The following is a 15,334-nucleotide window of genomic DNA, read 5'->3' as shown; positions in this document are numbered from 1 at the left end:
CAAACTCTACTAACGATGAGCAGTGTCTGGAAACCAGCACAGAGTTCTTACACCATTCCGTGTCGATGTAAACACAGACACCGCCATCGCGAGCCTTACCAGAGACAGCTGCATCTCTGTCCGAACGAAACAAAGCTAGCTCGTCTAGCTGGATGGCAGCGTCCAAAATCCCATCAGTGAGCCATGTCTCTGTGAAGACATACGCGGAGCAAACTCTGTACTCCCTCCGAGTATTACGTTGGAGTCGGATGTAGTCCATTTTTGTCCAAGAAATTAGCCTTTTGGGGGTATGGGGTAAGGGAACCTTAACTCCTTTTAGCCAAATTAGTCCTAATGAACTGAAGATATTGTTTCTTTATCTTGGAGTATCAGGAGCCTTGTTCTTTCATGAAGTACAATGAAAGGAAATGGGAATATGCATTTTAAAATGTATGTAAGAGAAATTGATACCATAAATGATTCTCTTTGCTTGCAGAAATACTCAGTTGCCATCAGGGATCCCACAAAATCTTGAAATTCGTCAAACTGGTGGCATTAAGAGTAACTCTGCTACTGTTAATGAAGCTGCACACATGCCATTGGAAAATGCTGAATCTTCAATCTGTGCTCCTACATCTCAAACCTTTAACCTGAGTTTCCAAGAAAATTTTTCCTTAGAAAATTTAAATATGAGAAGTGTACAACAGCCTATTCAAGGTATGCATGTCTACTTTTAAAAATAATTGAATATTATCATTGTGTACTGTGTATTCATGTAGTAAATTAGTGTAGTACTAGAATGTATACAAATAAATTGTTGAACATTTAATCATTCTTACAAGGGAGAGAGCACCTGTGGTATGTCAAATACCAGGTGAAATGTGAAGCCTTTGGGGTAACTGCAAGTCTGTTTCTTTGCTCACACTTGAGCACTCAGTGCTGGGTGCTGATGCTTTTTTTTGCCGGTGGGGGGGGGGGGATTGTTGCTTGCTGCAGCTTACATGCGAGAGGGAGGAGAGCTGGGGTTCTAACATTTAACTGTAGTTCATTTTTTAGGGCACTCTATTTTTGTGGATGGTTGCGAAGAAAAAGCATTTCAGGATATATATTGTATACATTTCTCTGACATTAAATGTATCTTTTGAAACCTTTGAAGATTTGAAGTGTGTGTGGTGAGCTGGCTACAAAACTGGTTTCTCCTTATTTGGCTTTCTATTTTGACCACTGTCTACCTCGGATCAGAAACTCTCTTTGGAGAATTCTAAAATTGAATAGATGCAAAAGGCATCAGCAGGTTAAGTGGCATTGAATTAGAGGGTGAACCATGATCATATTGAACTATGAAGCACAACGGATAGGCCTTGCTCTACTCCCAGTGAGCACTGATAAAGCTGTATAAGTACAGTTAGTGGAACTTGCTGAACACTAAAGCATTTTTCTGGACCTTTTCATAAGCGTTTTAAATTAATGCATTCCCCACATGAAATGCTGCTGTACTTTTTTAATCTAGAGATTAAAATCAAATCTTCAAGAAAGTACAAACATCTTTGGGACTTTACCACTTTGGTAATTACTGAGTACCTTGACTGTGCTGTTCAGCCGGTTCTATGTATTCTTTGCACAACTATAACTTGTAAATAATTTTATTGTGTTAAATTACTACTGGGAAATCTAATAACTTTGGTTTAGCACTGAAGTGAAACCTTTGCTTTTGGCCTTAAATACAGTCACCTTTTACTTTCTGGCCTTGGTGTCAAATTTTGCAAGATTGCATCTCCTGTGTTCTTTTCAGTCCTAAACAGCATTATTCATCTCAGTACTATTGTCTATCCATATCACCATCATAGCCCATCACTTAATGTTCAAGTGTGGTTCTCTGAGTTCTAACACTGTCCTTGGCCAGCCTCCCACTGCTGTTTTCTGTACACTTTATCATCCAAAACTAATCACTCCTGCCTGTTTTGCAGCCTTCATTCCACTATTGACAGCAATGACCTGTTCTATGGCCTTTAACCCAATGACTTCATTGACTAAGCTCCTCCTTTAGCTTTGATTATACTTTCAAAGTGCCATGGGATATTCTGTAATATAAAGAATCTGCTTAGGTGCATGTATCTCTTGAAATGAGTGAGCCTTGTATTCAAATAGTATACTTGTAGTGTTTTTGCTATCTGGGACAATAGGGGCTAATTGGTTTGCCTATTAGGAAATGTGACAGATGGTTCGCACAACGCTTTACAGTACCAGCAACCCAGGTTCAATTCCCACCACGGTCTGTAAGGAGTTTGTACACTCTCCCTGTGACCACGTGGTTTCCTCCATATGCTCCAGTTTCCTCCCACAATCCAAAGACATACTGGTTGATAATTTAACTGACCATTGTAAATTGTCCTGTGATTGAATCGGGAGGTGTGGCTGGAAGGGTCTACTTCATGCTGTATCTAAATAAAAAATCAAATAAATAAGAACACAGGTGTTGGGGTCAGTTTATTATTGTCATGTGCTGAGAAACTGGGTAAATCTGTCTTTCATGCTGTTCATATGGGTCAATTCATTCATTCACAGTGCATTGAGGTAGAACACTGTAAGACAATAACAATGTAGAATAAAGTGTAGCAGCTATAGAAAAAGAGCAGTGCAGGTAAATGAAGTGTAAAGGCATAAGGTAGATTGAGGTAGAGGGGAGAAGAGTGAATGTTAGGGGTGGGTAGTGTCTTTGATTATGCCGGCTGCTTTACTGAGGCAGTGGGAAGTGCAGACAGAGCCCATAAAGTGGAAGCTGGTTTCTATGATGCACTGAACTGTGTCCACAACTTTGCAGTTTCTTACAGTCACCAGCAGAACAGTTGCCATACCAAACTGTACACCCTGATGGATTGCTTTTTATAATGCATCAGTAAAAGTCGATAGGGTCAATGGGGATGCCAAATTTGTTTATCCTCCTGAAGAAGTGTTGGTTGATGAGCCTTTTTGACTGGTATCTATGTGGTTGAATCAGGACAGACTATCATTGATGTTCATTTATATGAACTTGAACTTGCAACCCTCTCTACCTCCACTGCTGAGCGTGCTCCCTGCCCCACTTCCTGAAATCAATGACTGACTCTTTTGACAATTTATTTTTTCCTTGACATTACACTGGAATGTTGATCAAGATTTCTTTTTTGTTCTTGGGTCTATGGAGTTTTAATTGCTGTTCTGCCTTTACAGCTTCAGGGCTTGTGAGAAAAAGTAGGAATGCTTCAGTTTTATTAAAGAATAATGATGAAAGCAGAAATTACTAGATTTTTGTTCTTCATTCCCACAGTCTTAGTTTTGTGTATGAGTATGTGGTTGATAATGAAGTGGACAGCATAATCACTAAGTTTTACTTTTGTATTTTAGATGATGTTTCAAGTCATCCTATGGTTCTTCACAATTTCAGAACATCAACAACTGATATTTATGGTCAACTGGCATCACTTGTTCAGCAAAACCCTGAAGCAGAGCTGAGTGGGGCTATATATGCAAATCAAAATGTCACGCTAAGAAGAAAAGATTCACATTCTCGAAGTTCTAAAATGTCCATGGAAGTAATCAAGAAAAGCAATACGTCTCTGGCTAAAGAATCCTTATCAAAGAATTCTGTATCCAGTGAGAGCTTGGCGTTCAGCAGGACAAGTTTGCCCATGTTAGAAGCCATAACTATACCAGAACAGACTGCTTCACAGGTTTCTGACATGAGAATGTGTGCAGCCGATGAGTTCACGGAGGAAAAGTCAGCTGAGCTCCAGAAAAAGGAAGAGATGGCCTTTGATTCAGAAATGGATCTAATAGCTGACGATGTAGCAGGAACTTTTACTGTTGCAACCAAATCCACAAAAGGCAGATTTAAAAAACCAAAAGGAAATCTGGAAATTGAAACACAACCTGATCATGTGGAATCTCTGCAAAAAGTAAAACGATCCAAAGGAAACAAATCCAGAGCTAAAGGCAGTTGTAATACAAATCCTCTTGTGTGTGAAAAGAAGTCAAAAAATTGCTTCCAGACACTTTTGAATTTGGACCAAGCATTTGAAAATAATAATGAGGTGTCCAATATTGGACTGAGTAATTGGTCAGTGGGTAAAGAGAACATCCATGAAAATAGTGCTGAGGAATATAGCCAGGTTATAAATAGTTTGCCAGCTAATATAAAGAAAAATGTTGAGGAAACACCACTTGCGATTCAAAAAGGGAAGAAGAGTGTTCAAGAACTTTTATCCAGTATATTGGTACAGTTGAATAGGAGTGATTATAATGAACTGGAGATAAATGAAAATCCAGATGATGCACAAGAAAGCAATGTAATTTCAAACGCTTGTCAAGAAACCCATGCTAATCTGAAAGGAAAGATTGCCCCAAAAACATCTAAGACAAGAAAGCACAAAAACATCAAAGAAGGGAAATCTAATCAGGTTATGCATAAAAATAGAGAACCTGAAATTGAGGAGATAGATGGTGATGGCTATGGTAATGTATGTAACAGGAAAGCTGGCCGAAAGACACTTGTGGTGACAGAAGAGCATGTGACTGTAAAAGAGAACCAGTCTAGATCAACTGATCAGGAGAAATTTGAAAAGCACCAAGTGATGGCAATAGGTGAATGCTCACAATGTCCAGAAGTGAGAAGTGGTGCCTCCGAGGAAAATACTGTTAGTAAAGGCAAGGCTAGACGTGGTACATCTGTGTGTAAGCAAGGCAACACCACAAAACAATGCTCAGTAATATGTCAGAATGATACCAAGCGTGAATTGCACATGGCAGAGCATACAAGTTGCAGAAGAGTTGACTCTGCATTTGAAGCTTGCCAACTGCTTGAAATGCACAAAAATTCATCCACCCTACAGAAAAATATAGAGCAGCCTGAAATGGTACCAGATAAATGTGTGGAGGTAGACAATGCAAGTTGTGAAGTTTCTCACAAAGAAATTAGCAATAAAAGGTATAAGGAAAATAGAAAAACTTTTATAATACGTAAACGGCGTAATACCATTAAAGACAGTTCCTCTGAAGTAATTAACAATGAATGTAGACAACAGGCCGTAATAGCTGAAAACCTGCCAAATTCAAAAAATAGCATTGAAGCTACCAATGTGTCACAAGAGAATGTGAAGGAAACCTCAGATAAAAGAACATCCCTAACATACCAAATGCATGATGATGTTGAAAATTCATCAAACCAACCTGAGAAAACGCAAAACAAAGAACAGCATCCAGTGGCAATTAACCAGTGCTTGAATAGTTTGGTGAAGAGGAATCAGAAATGTTGCAAATCAAAAGCAACTCCGGAAAGCCTTAATAAAAAAGAGGGGCTGGTTGAAACAACAGTTTTTTGTAAAAACATTAAATGCCCAATCCAATCAATAGTGCTGGAGAAAAATGCAGGGTGTTATAAAGTGAACAATGAACCAGGATTGTGTGAGGAGATCACCTGTATGAATTCAAAAAATGGAAGCAATTTTGGAGAGAAAACGTGCACTAATGGTTCCAATCACTCTGACCAGCAGCTGTTGAGCGTGGATAATACTGGAGCGGATCTTGCAGCAACACAATTTTCAGAAGTTTTAGGTATGCTTTTATTTCTGTTCAAACAATTACTTCAACTAATTAGAGTAAATAAAATATTTTCCAAGATATATCAAATTACTCCGAATTTAGGTGTCAAGAATGAGCTAGGGCAAAGAAAAATATCAGATAATTTTACTTATTAAAACTTGAGTTGTTTAAAATTCTGTTGCTTGAGTCCTCACTGGTGTCAAATCCCATTCACATATCACCTGTACTCATTGGTCTACATTCTTGCCTGGGTAGGTAATACAGTACTTTTAAGTCCACTCTTTCAAATCCACTTAAATTTTGACAAACTTGCTATAACACTGATAATGATGCAAAATGTATTGGAGCAGTTGGAAAAAATAAATGTGATTTTGGTCCAACTGAATTAAAATATACTCATCCTCATTAAATTTGAGTCTGAGTCACATAATTTAGTCTGGAATTTAAAAGTAATATTGTTAATCTTTAACAAGAATGCAACAAAAAAAATCCAACAATTTACTGGCATTTCTGATAAACTTTAAATGAGTTGTGTATTGCCTGTTTGTGGAATGAAAGAATTAATTATGGGAGGGCAAATGAAGGGGTGAAATTGATTGTGGTAGGTGGAGAAAGAAATGATCTGTTTTATACTTTATAGTGTGATTGAATCAAATGTGCCTCTATCTGGTTGTCAATTATACATTTGGGTTCCAAGTAAATGTTAAGTTAATGTACAAATAAAGCCCTAAGGGCAATGACAAGCAATTAAGAGGAAGTCAAGTAGACTATGTAACAGATGAACATCTTTAAAATATTAATAAAGGAATTGGGACATGAGCAAACTAGATCATTTAATCAGGTAAATTTGCATAAAATGAATTGCAGATTTGATCTTGAATGCTACAGTAAAAGATGTAGTTGAATGAATACAATTGTGTGATTGTTCTGATGTTGAATGCTTTTCTTAAAGTTCATTGGATCCTGTTTTATCCATTATTAACTGCTAACAATATTTGGGGAAAAAAAAGCTCTTCTGTATATTGTTTCAATGAATCATTAATTTAAAGGGAAAAATAAGTACTAATTTTCTGATATCTGCATCTGTTCTGACACTTTGTCAACATTAGTTATGTAATTTTAAGATGTGTACTAGATTACAGGGAATTTCTGGTGGTCATTGCACTAAATAGAATGGTTTATAAATTTTCTAAATTGAGTGTGCAAAACCCAGCAAAAAAGTACTAATTTTCACACATATGCTACAAATTATACAAGTTTATTCTCGCACATGGTAAGAAGTAACTTTTGTACTCTTTCAGCTTGATTTGTAACTCCAGGAACAACTTAAATCCATTAGTGATTAATAGAAGTACAGTGGAATCTGGTTCACTGGGCGAGCAGCTGACTTGGGATAATTTTTTTTAAAAACTCAACTTATTGATTCCTTTCATTGGGACAGGAAGCTATTGCAGAACAGTTTCTAACTAGTGTCAGTTGTGTCTGCTTGTGTGGCCATTCTGTGGCTAATACTGTTCGTGGAGCAAAAAGTTTTTAAATAGGGCCAGTTGCGTGTATTTATAATCAAAAAGCAGTGATCTTTCTCTCTTCTGGTTGGTGAGAAATAAACAGTAAGACAATTCAGAACTGTTTTGCTCACTGCAGTTTCAAACATTCAGACTTGGAAATACCATAAAGTTAGGTTTTCACAATTTCACTGTTTCAACAAGTTAGAAACTATATAAGCAATCAACTTGAATGCCGCCTTTGGTCACTGGTCCTTCTAGGGTGTGTCACTGCGCAGTGACTAAAATACTCCTGCACACGCATAGCCTTTGTTGCTGCACAGCTGGAAATTGCTTTTATATATGATAAAAGCATTGCCTCAAAAATATCACAGCAATGCTGTGATTTAAAATTTGTTATTTCTGAGAAAATTAAGACTTTCACTAATTATGTTAAACCTACATGTTTGGAAACAAATTTGAAGAACTGTCAATTCTTGTTGGCATCATCGGAACATTTCAGACTTCTGGTGCTAACTGCGAGCATGGATTTGGTATTGTGAATTCAGTCACATATAAACCCAGAAACAGACTAGAAGTGGAACATCTGGATGATCTAATGAGGATTAAAATGTAGCTTTCATCTGGATAAGAAAATGAATTTGGACCGAGTTTATAGACAATAGATTTGTAATAAAGATAGATGAGTAAAAGTTTACACAATGTGAAAGAATTTACTGTATTTCATTACACTCCAATTTATAAATAATATCAAAAGTGTATGATTTTTGAATTTCCAATCTTAATATTCATTGTATGCATGTTACAAAAAAATATTAAGTGTCATTCAGTTTTCAGGTCGTGCTTTAACAAAAAACCAAAAAATTCTGATCAGAGCAATGGTTGGTTCACACAGCTGAAAAAAATTAGAGGGAATATTGCCTTTGGTCCACACTAGTCATTCAGCTCTCACCTGTGGCTCCAAGTAGCTGTTTGCACGTGGAAGTGGCTATACCTCAGTACACCATTTCAATAGGCAAGCTAAACTAGGTGAGGGTAGCTAGCAGGTCTCATACTGCAGTGAGATAGGGGCATGCCTGTCCTAGCATGCAAAGTCAGTTTCAATGGGCCGAGCGGGTCAGATCTACAGTGAGATTTAATGGCCTGGGAAGCAGTTCTGCAATGTTACATAGAGAGTGAAGGGGAAGATGAGGCATTGAAGAAGACATGGAAATCCACTGCAACCAGGGAAAACTCTAGTCGTGACCCACTTGTCCCACTGGTCCTGCACCTCCAAGGTTGAGAGAGTGGAACTGCCTAGTTCTATGGCTTTTCCACTTATTAAAAACTTTCCACCCAGGTTTCACGTCTGTCAGGAATGACGGATGACCACCAGTTGTTCTGCATTTCATACATATATATAATTTGTTACTCAGTTCAATGGTACTTAGTCTTTCTTTATCTTTTTTAACTATTTCCATGAGACTTCAGCTAATTGGGGCAGCTGTAAAATATGCTGGTCCTAATGTATCTCAATGAACCAGAATCCACTCTATTACATAAATAAAATAGCAGTCATTCTCCAGGCTACTCTGTGTTGTGGGATTTGCCCTTCAGGTCACAGGCCATCCTGCTTTGGAAATATTTCCATTCCTTTATTGTTGCTTATCTAATTTCTGAGATCCCAACCAAGCATCACTGTGGGAATTTCATCACTACACTAAGGAGAAATGTACTGGTTCATGAAAGTAGTTCGTCATCGTCTTCCCCAGAACAACTAGGAACTGAATAAATACTGGTGTTGCTGATGAAGTCCACATCTTGTAAAGTTGGCTTCCAGTTTCACATTAATCTGGATTTTCCTGTAGAGTAATGTAAGTTTACCCATCCTCAGAATTCTGTATTTTCTGCACAATCCCTCTAGAATTTTGCGGTAAAATCAAGGTTTATCATTAAGTTGGACTTATCAAGTGGATCAACGCTGAAACAACTTTTTAAATGAGACAAACTTGTTGATAAGGAAAAATACTTTCACTGAAACCTCATGATCCTAAAGTGGAGAATAGAGACTACAAATACATTTTCTTTCCAGACTTTGCACTGAATGCTTTTTGTTTCCAATGATCATCCTGCCATAAATGCATAAAATAAATTATGGAGTCATTGGATGTGTTCCTGCATTTAAAAGCCAAGTTACTGTAATAGATTTTTTAATCAGTAGTGCTTGACATTTTCTACTGTGTCCATATCAACCTGGTGTAATAACCAATGGCCTGTTTCCTTCTCCTTTTACCCCATACAGAAAAGAAAGAATATAAAGTTCTCAAAGATGTGTCAAACTTAACTCCCAGCAAATTTAACTGTCAGTTACAACTTTCAGAAGGGAAACAAGGACTCGTGTGTTTACGCAGCAAACGCCAAGCCACTGCAATAGCAAACTACAGAGAGCCAACCCTCAATAGGTATGTGAATTTTGTTAATTTGGTTTTACTCAAAAGCAGTATACTGGCAAAGCATGTTGGATTAAAATCAATTAAAAAGTTGTGCTTCTTTATCTAAACTTAGAGAATGTGTTTGCTGCTCTCAAACAAGATTCTAATCCTGTTTCAAAATGAAGTGGCTGAGCAAAGAAGGCTCACTCGCATGTCCTGCAGAGAAAGTCAAATTAAGGATGCTAATTGCGACTATTTCATTTTCCATATAAATTGCCCAACTACTTGAAACTTGAAACTTAAAAGCATTTTACGAGTAGTGCCCAGTGGTTCAGAGCTGTGAACAACCCAGGTGGGACTCTTTGTTCTTGATGCCAATGTTGCTGCATTGAGGGTAAAAACTTTGAGACCAAAATTAATTAATGAACAAGAAAAACTGTAGCTTAAATATGGCAGTGCACCAACTGATTTAATTCCAGGTTCTGCCATCCACACCTGGTAGAGATCTGTGAGCTAAAAGATTGGTTTTGGGTTGAGTATATTTGCTAATAGTGGATTTCAGTCTCCTGATTAAAAATACATCTTGTGCTAATATTTGATGAAATGACATAGAACCTTAAGAATTGAGAATAGAAATTATAACATGGAACAGATTTCTGTTCAGCTCAACTGCTTCTATCTGTTTTAATTATACTCATAAGCAGCAGCTCCTAACCACATGTTAATATATTCCATTAACCTTCTGACTGCAAGCACAACCTATTATGAGCTGACTTTAATCTGTAATTTTCCAGCATTTTAATTTCACAACTATATTTTTAAATCCTGTCCATTTTTTCCTCATCTTAAATCTAATGAATCTCTTCACTGTAGATTCCTCAACTGTTGAAAAGTCTGTTTTTATTTACCCTTATTATTTTAACACCACCAAACTCTGTAATTTTCTGTTCTACTAAGAATGATTGTCTTTAATGATTTACAGTTAATCAATGCTGTTCTCAGTTTTAATGTTTAAGCAGACTTAAAACTGCACAGCACTTTAACTACAAAACACAAATTCTGCAGATGCTGGAAATCTTGAGCAATTCACACAGATGCTGGAGGCACTCCCAAGTCCCTTTACACCTCAGATTTTTGAATTTTCTCTCTATTTAGAAAATAGTCTATGCTTTTATTTCTTCTACCAAAGTGCATTACCATATACTTCTGAACACAGTATTCCTTCTGCCACTTCTTTGCCCATCCTCCTAATCTGTCTTACATCCTCTGTAGCCTCAAAACTACCTACCCTTCTACCTGTCTTCATATTGTCTGCAAATGTTGCCACAAAGCCATCAATTCTGTCGTCCAAATCATTGACATAACATAAAAAGAATCAGTCCCAACACAGACTCCTGTGGAATACCACTAGTCACTGGCAGCCAACCAGAAAAGCTTCCCTCCATTCCCACTCTTTGCCTCCTGCCAATCAACCACCACTTTATCCATACTCCTTCCTGGGCTTGTAGCTTGTTAGGCAGGCTCATGTGTAGCACCTTGTCAAACACCTGCTGAAAATCGATTCTCCTTTGTCTAACCTGTTTATTATTTCCTCAAAGAATTTCAACAGATTTGTCAACCAAAGCTTTCCCTTAAAGAAACCATGCTGACTTTGGTCTGTTTTATCATGTGACTCCATGTGCCTCAAAACCACATTCCTAATCAATTCCAACATCTCTACCACTGAGGTCAGGCGAACTGGACTATAATTTCTCTTATTCTGCCTCCCTTCCTTCTTGAAGAGTGGACTGACTTTTGCAATTTTTCAGTCCTCCAGAACCATGCCAGAATCTATTGATTCTTGAAAGATCATTACTAATGCCTCCACAGTCTCTTCAGCCACCTCTTCCAGAACCCTGGGATGTTGTCCATTTGGTTCAGGTGTCTTATCTGCCTTCAGATCTTTCAATTCCCAAAGCACCTTCTTCCTAGTAATAGCAACTACACTCACTTCTGCCCCCGGCAGTCTTCGAACTTCTAGCATACTACTAGTGTCTTCCACAGTGAAGACTGATGCAAAATATTTATTCAGTTTGTCCACCATTTACTTCTCCCCTATTACTACCTGTCAGCTGAACAATATCTACTCTTGCTTCCCTTTTACTTTTTATACATCTGTAAAATACTTTTGGTATCCTCTTTGATATTATTAGCTATCTAACCTTCATATTTCATCTTTTCCCCCTTTATGACTTTTTTAGTTGCCTTCTGTTTTTAAAAGTTTCCCACTACTCAAATTATTGTACTAATTCATGGTGTCTGCCTCAATGTACAGTGAAAGTCTGTTTTTTCTTTTATCCAACTATGCTCACACTAAGATTTCAAAAATCAAAACATAAGGACCCTTTTTTTAGCTGTGTCAGCAAACTACTATTTATGCCTCTGTCCACTGGAGAGTCAAAACTCTACACAAGCAGCTGTATCTGTAATCTCCACTTATGAGTAACAGCTTTAGCACCGTAAGCATCCTTTAAATTGTTTTGTGCCATAAATAAAGATATCAATGATGGAAGTTAGAAAAGGAAATAAGAATATGTACATTCAAGGCCTACTTCAGTGCTGTACTGCGCTGCCGTAGCAGCGCATACAAGATGCTGGAGGAACTCAGCAGGCCAGGCAGCATCTATGCAAAAGGCACAGTTGACGTTTCAGGCCGAAACCCTTTGGCAGGACTGGAGAAAAAATGCTGAGGAGTAGATTTGAAAGGTGGGGTGAGGGGAGAGAGAAACACCAGGTGGTAAGTGAAACTTAGAGGGGGAGGGATGAAGCAAAGAGCTTCCTCAACCGCATCTCTTCCATTTCACGCACATCTGCTCTTACCCCATCCTCCAGCCACCCTACCAGGAATAGGGTTCCTCTTGTCCTCACCTACAGACCTCCCAGCCTCCATGTCTAGCACATAATTCTCCAAAACTTACGCCACCTACAACTGAATTCTACCACCAAACACATCTTTCCCTCCTTCCCACTTTCTGCTTTCCACAGGGATCGCTCTATATGCGACACCCTTGTCTATTCGTCCCTCCCCACTGATCTCCCTTCTAGCATTTGTCCTTACAAGCAGAACCAGTGCTACACCTGCCCCTACACCTCCTTCCTCACTACCATTCAGGACTCCAAACAGTCCTTCCAGGTGAGGCAACATTTCACATGTGAGTCTGTCGGGGTCCTATACTGTGTTTGGTGCTCCTGGTATGGCCTCCTGTATATTAGTGATACCCAATGTAGATTGGGAGAACACTTCGCCAAATGTCTATGCTCCACCCACCAGAACAGGCAAGATCTCCCAGTGGCCACCTATTTTAATTCCACTTCCCATTGCCATTCCAGTATGTCCATCCATAGCCTCCTCCACTATCATGATAGGACCACACTTAGGTTGGAAGAACAACATTTTATATTCTGTTTAGGTAGCCTCCAACCTGATGGTGTGAACATCAATTTCTCAAACTTTCAGTCATGCCTTTCCAACACCCCCCCCCCCCCACAACTTTCACCATTTCCCATCCCCTTTTCCCTCTCTCATGTTATCTCCTTGCCCACCCATCACCTCCCTCTGGTCCTCCTTCCCCACCCCCTCTTTTTTTTCTTCCATGGCCTTCTGTCTCTTTCACCAATCAACTTCCCAGCTTTTTGCTTCATCCCTCTCCCCCCAAGTTTCACCTATCGCCTGGTGTTTCTCTCTCCTCTACCCCCACCTTTCAGATCTACTCCTCAGCTTTTTTCTCCAGTCCTGCTGAAGGGTTTCGGCCTGAAACATCAACTGTACTTTTTTCCATAGATGCTGCCTGGCCTGCTGAGTTCCTCCAGCATTTTGTGTGTTGCTCAGATTTCAAGCAGATTTTCTCCTGTTTGCACTGCCATAGGTATATTTTGAATGAGGTATTAATGTCCAGCTGCCACCTCAGGTGTATGAAAGAAAGCAAGGCAAGAGTTCCATATTTTGGCAACATTTTATTCACTTGTTCAAATGTTTCTGGTATTGCTCTTTGTGAGATTTTATAGGGCAAACCATGTGTACAGAGTTGAAGAAGTGATGCTTAGAAGGCTAGAAAAGGTTGTGAGGATCCTGTTGTGAAATAATGAAGGAATTTGTATAAATTCCATTAACTGCAGCAAGGAGTTTGAGTCTTACCTTGCAATGCACAATCCAGTTTAAGGAGTAAATGATCAGGATGGAATGTTTTGGTTGAGCAGTGGCTATTCAAAGGTTAGTGTCACTCTTACTCAGTTGACAGTAGACCTCTCTTCTTCACAAACAAGAGAAAATCTGCAGATGCTGGAAATCTGAGCAACACACACAAAATGCTGGAGGCACTCAGCAGGCCAGGCAGCATCTATGAAAAAAAAGTCAACATTTCAGGCCGAACGTCAACTGTGTGTTTTTCCATAGATGCTGCCTGGTTTGCTGAGTTCCTCCAACATTTTGTGCATTTTGCCCTCTCTTCTTCTTGAGTTAGGATTGGATTTAAAGTTTACATCTACAAGATTCAGCTTCAACAAATGCCTGCGGCCATTTGGACTCTAAATAGAAGTCTTTCAAGTAGGCACATTCACAGTATTCCCAATATTGCATTTCTTTGTGTGTGTGGTTGATCATGAAACTTGGATTACCTCATCAGTTCTATGGATTTATCATTTGCAATATTTTCATATTTATGAACTGTGCAGAAATGTTCAAATTTAAAGAAATTATTGCTGCAACAATTCATGAACTTGTGTTTTCTTATTGCAGGAAACTGCGTCGAGGGGATGATTTCACAGATACAAAATTTCTACGTTCACCAGTATATAAAAGTGGACAGAAAGAGAAGTGCAGAATACCAAAAAGCAGCAATTAGGTACATGAGGCAGAGGGAAACAACTTGTATTTTATTTTCTTTGGTTTTATAATTTTCTAAACTTCCTAAAATGGCAGTTGAAGTAATACTTAGATGTCACCTTCCAAGATATCAGAACTGAGTAATTGTTTCAGTATTATTTTAGGTTTGATTATGTAGCTAAAGGTTTTGTAACTAGGTTAATGTACTTGTGTAAATATTAAGACTATTGCAAAAATGCTAATACCAGCACTACCATTGTTACTATATAATGGATGGAGTACAACTCAAGCATCCTACTTGTACAGATAGTTACTCTACCTAGTTTTGTGCAGAATTAATGCAACAGAGCTTGTATGTGCTGCAAAGCTGAGCCTTATTATGACAACCTACTAATTCTGAGGTCACTGTGATCAGTTTCCACCTTGCAGGAAGAAGCAATCCTTGAACAGGTGACGATGCGGTGGAGAACCTAGTTCAACAATAGTTTTGTATATAGAATGGGTTCTGGCTTTTTGCTGTAGCTTGTGTAATTAGTTTTGTGTAGATTGGGCAAACTTGTTAAATGTATGTTGGCCGTTTTCTGTTCAGTTGATAAACCAAGCATTGTCATGGATTTCTAAGTATACTTGTCTGAGTTTTGTATTGCATTGAACTTGACAGTTGAACCTGAATAAATACTTGAGATGCATTAAATATAATGCTCTGTGAAAATGTTTAATCACAATTGTATAATCAGTGACTCATACCAGTTTAATTAAAGAAAGCTGAAACCACCCAAGATGTATAAATTGGAATTGCAGGTGATCATTTTCATTGGACTTCTTTGCGAAACTGCTCTTCTGCTGTATTTTAATCTTCTGCCCTTTGTGTATTTATATTCAGTAGATACAGATCAAGTCTGATTTTTTGACCGTGTTCTGGATTTAACATCCAATCAAGCATTTTAGAACAGTGTTCAAAAGCAAAAATATAGTTCAAGCACAAAGCAGCTTTTACCTTA

The 15,334-nt window shown here is 38.3% G+C and overlaps 1 protein-coding gene across 4 annotated transcripts in view; it reads left to right on the top strand.

Annotated features, from left to right (window-relative positions):
- The window catches only part of LOC140728301 (uncharacterized), a 28,172-nt gene extending 13,060 nt beyond the window's left edge, over positions 1–15,112 (top strand). For all 4 annotated transcript variants that reach the window (XM_073046834.1, XM_073046835.1, XM_073046836.1 and 1 more), the window contains 4 exons: positions 476–696; positions 3,364–5,568; positions 9,343–9,502; positions 14,247–15,112. In XM_073046834.1, coding sequence (XP_072902935.1) covers positions 476–696; positions 3,364–5,568; positions 9,343–9,502; positions 14,247–14,352 — 2,692 coding nt within the window. In that variant the 3' untranslated portion in view covers positions 14,353–15,112. The remainder of the gene's footprint in view (positions 1–475; positions 697–3,363; positions 5,569–9,342; positions 9,503–14,246) is intronic.
- The last annotated feature ends 222 nt before the right edge of the window (positions 15,113–15,334 follow it).

The sequence above is a fragment of the Hemitrygon akajei genome, chromosome 5 (genome assembly GCF_048418815.1).
Source record: "Hemitrygon akajei chromosome 5, sHemAka1.3, whole genome shotgun sequence".
NCBI classification, from domain to species: domain Eukaryota; kingdom Metazoa; phylum Chordata; class Chondrichthyes; order Myliobatiformes; family Dasyatidae; genus Hemitrygon; species Hemitrygon akajei.
This window is presented reverse-complemented; position numbering and strand designations above follow the sequence as displayed.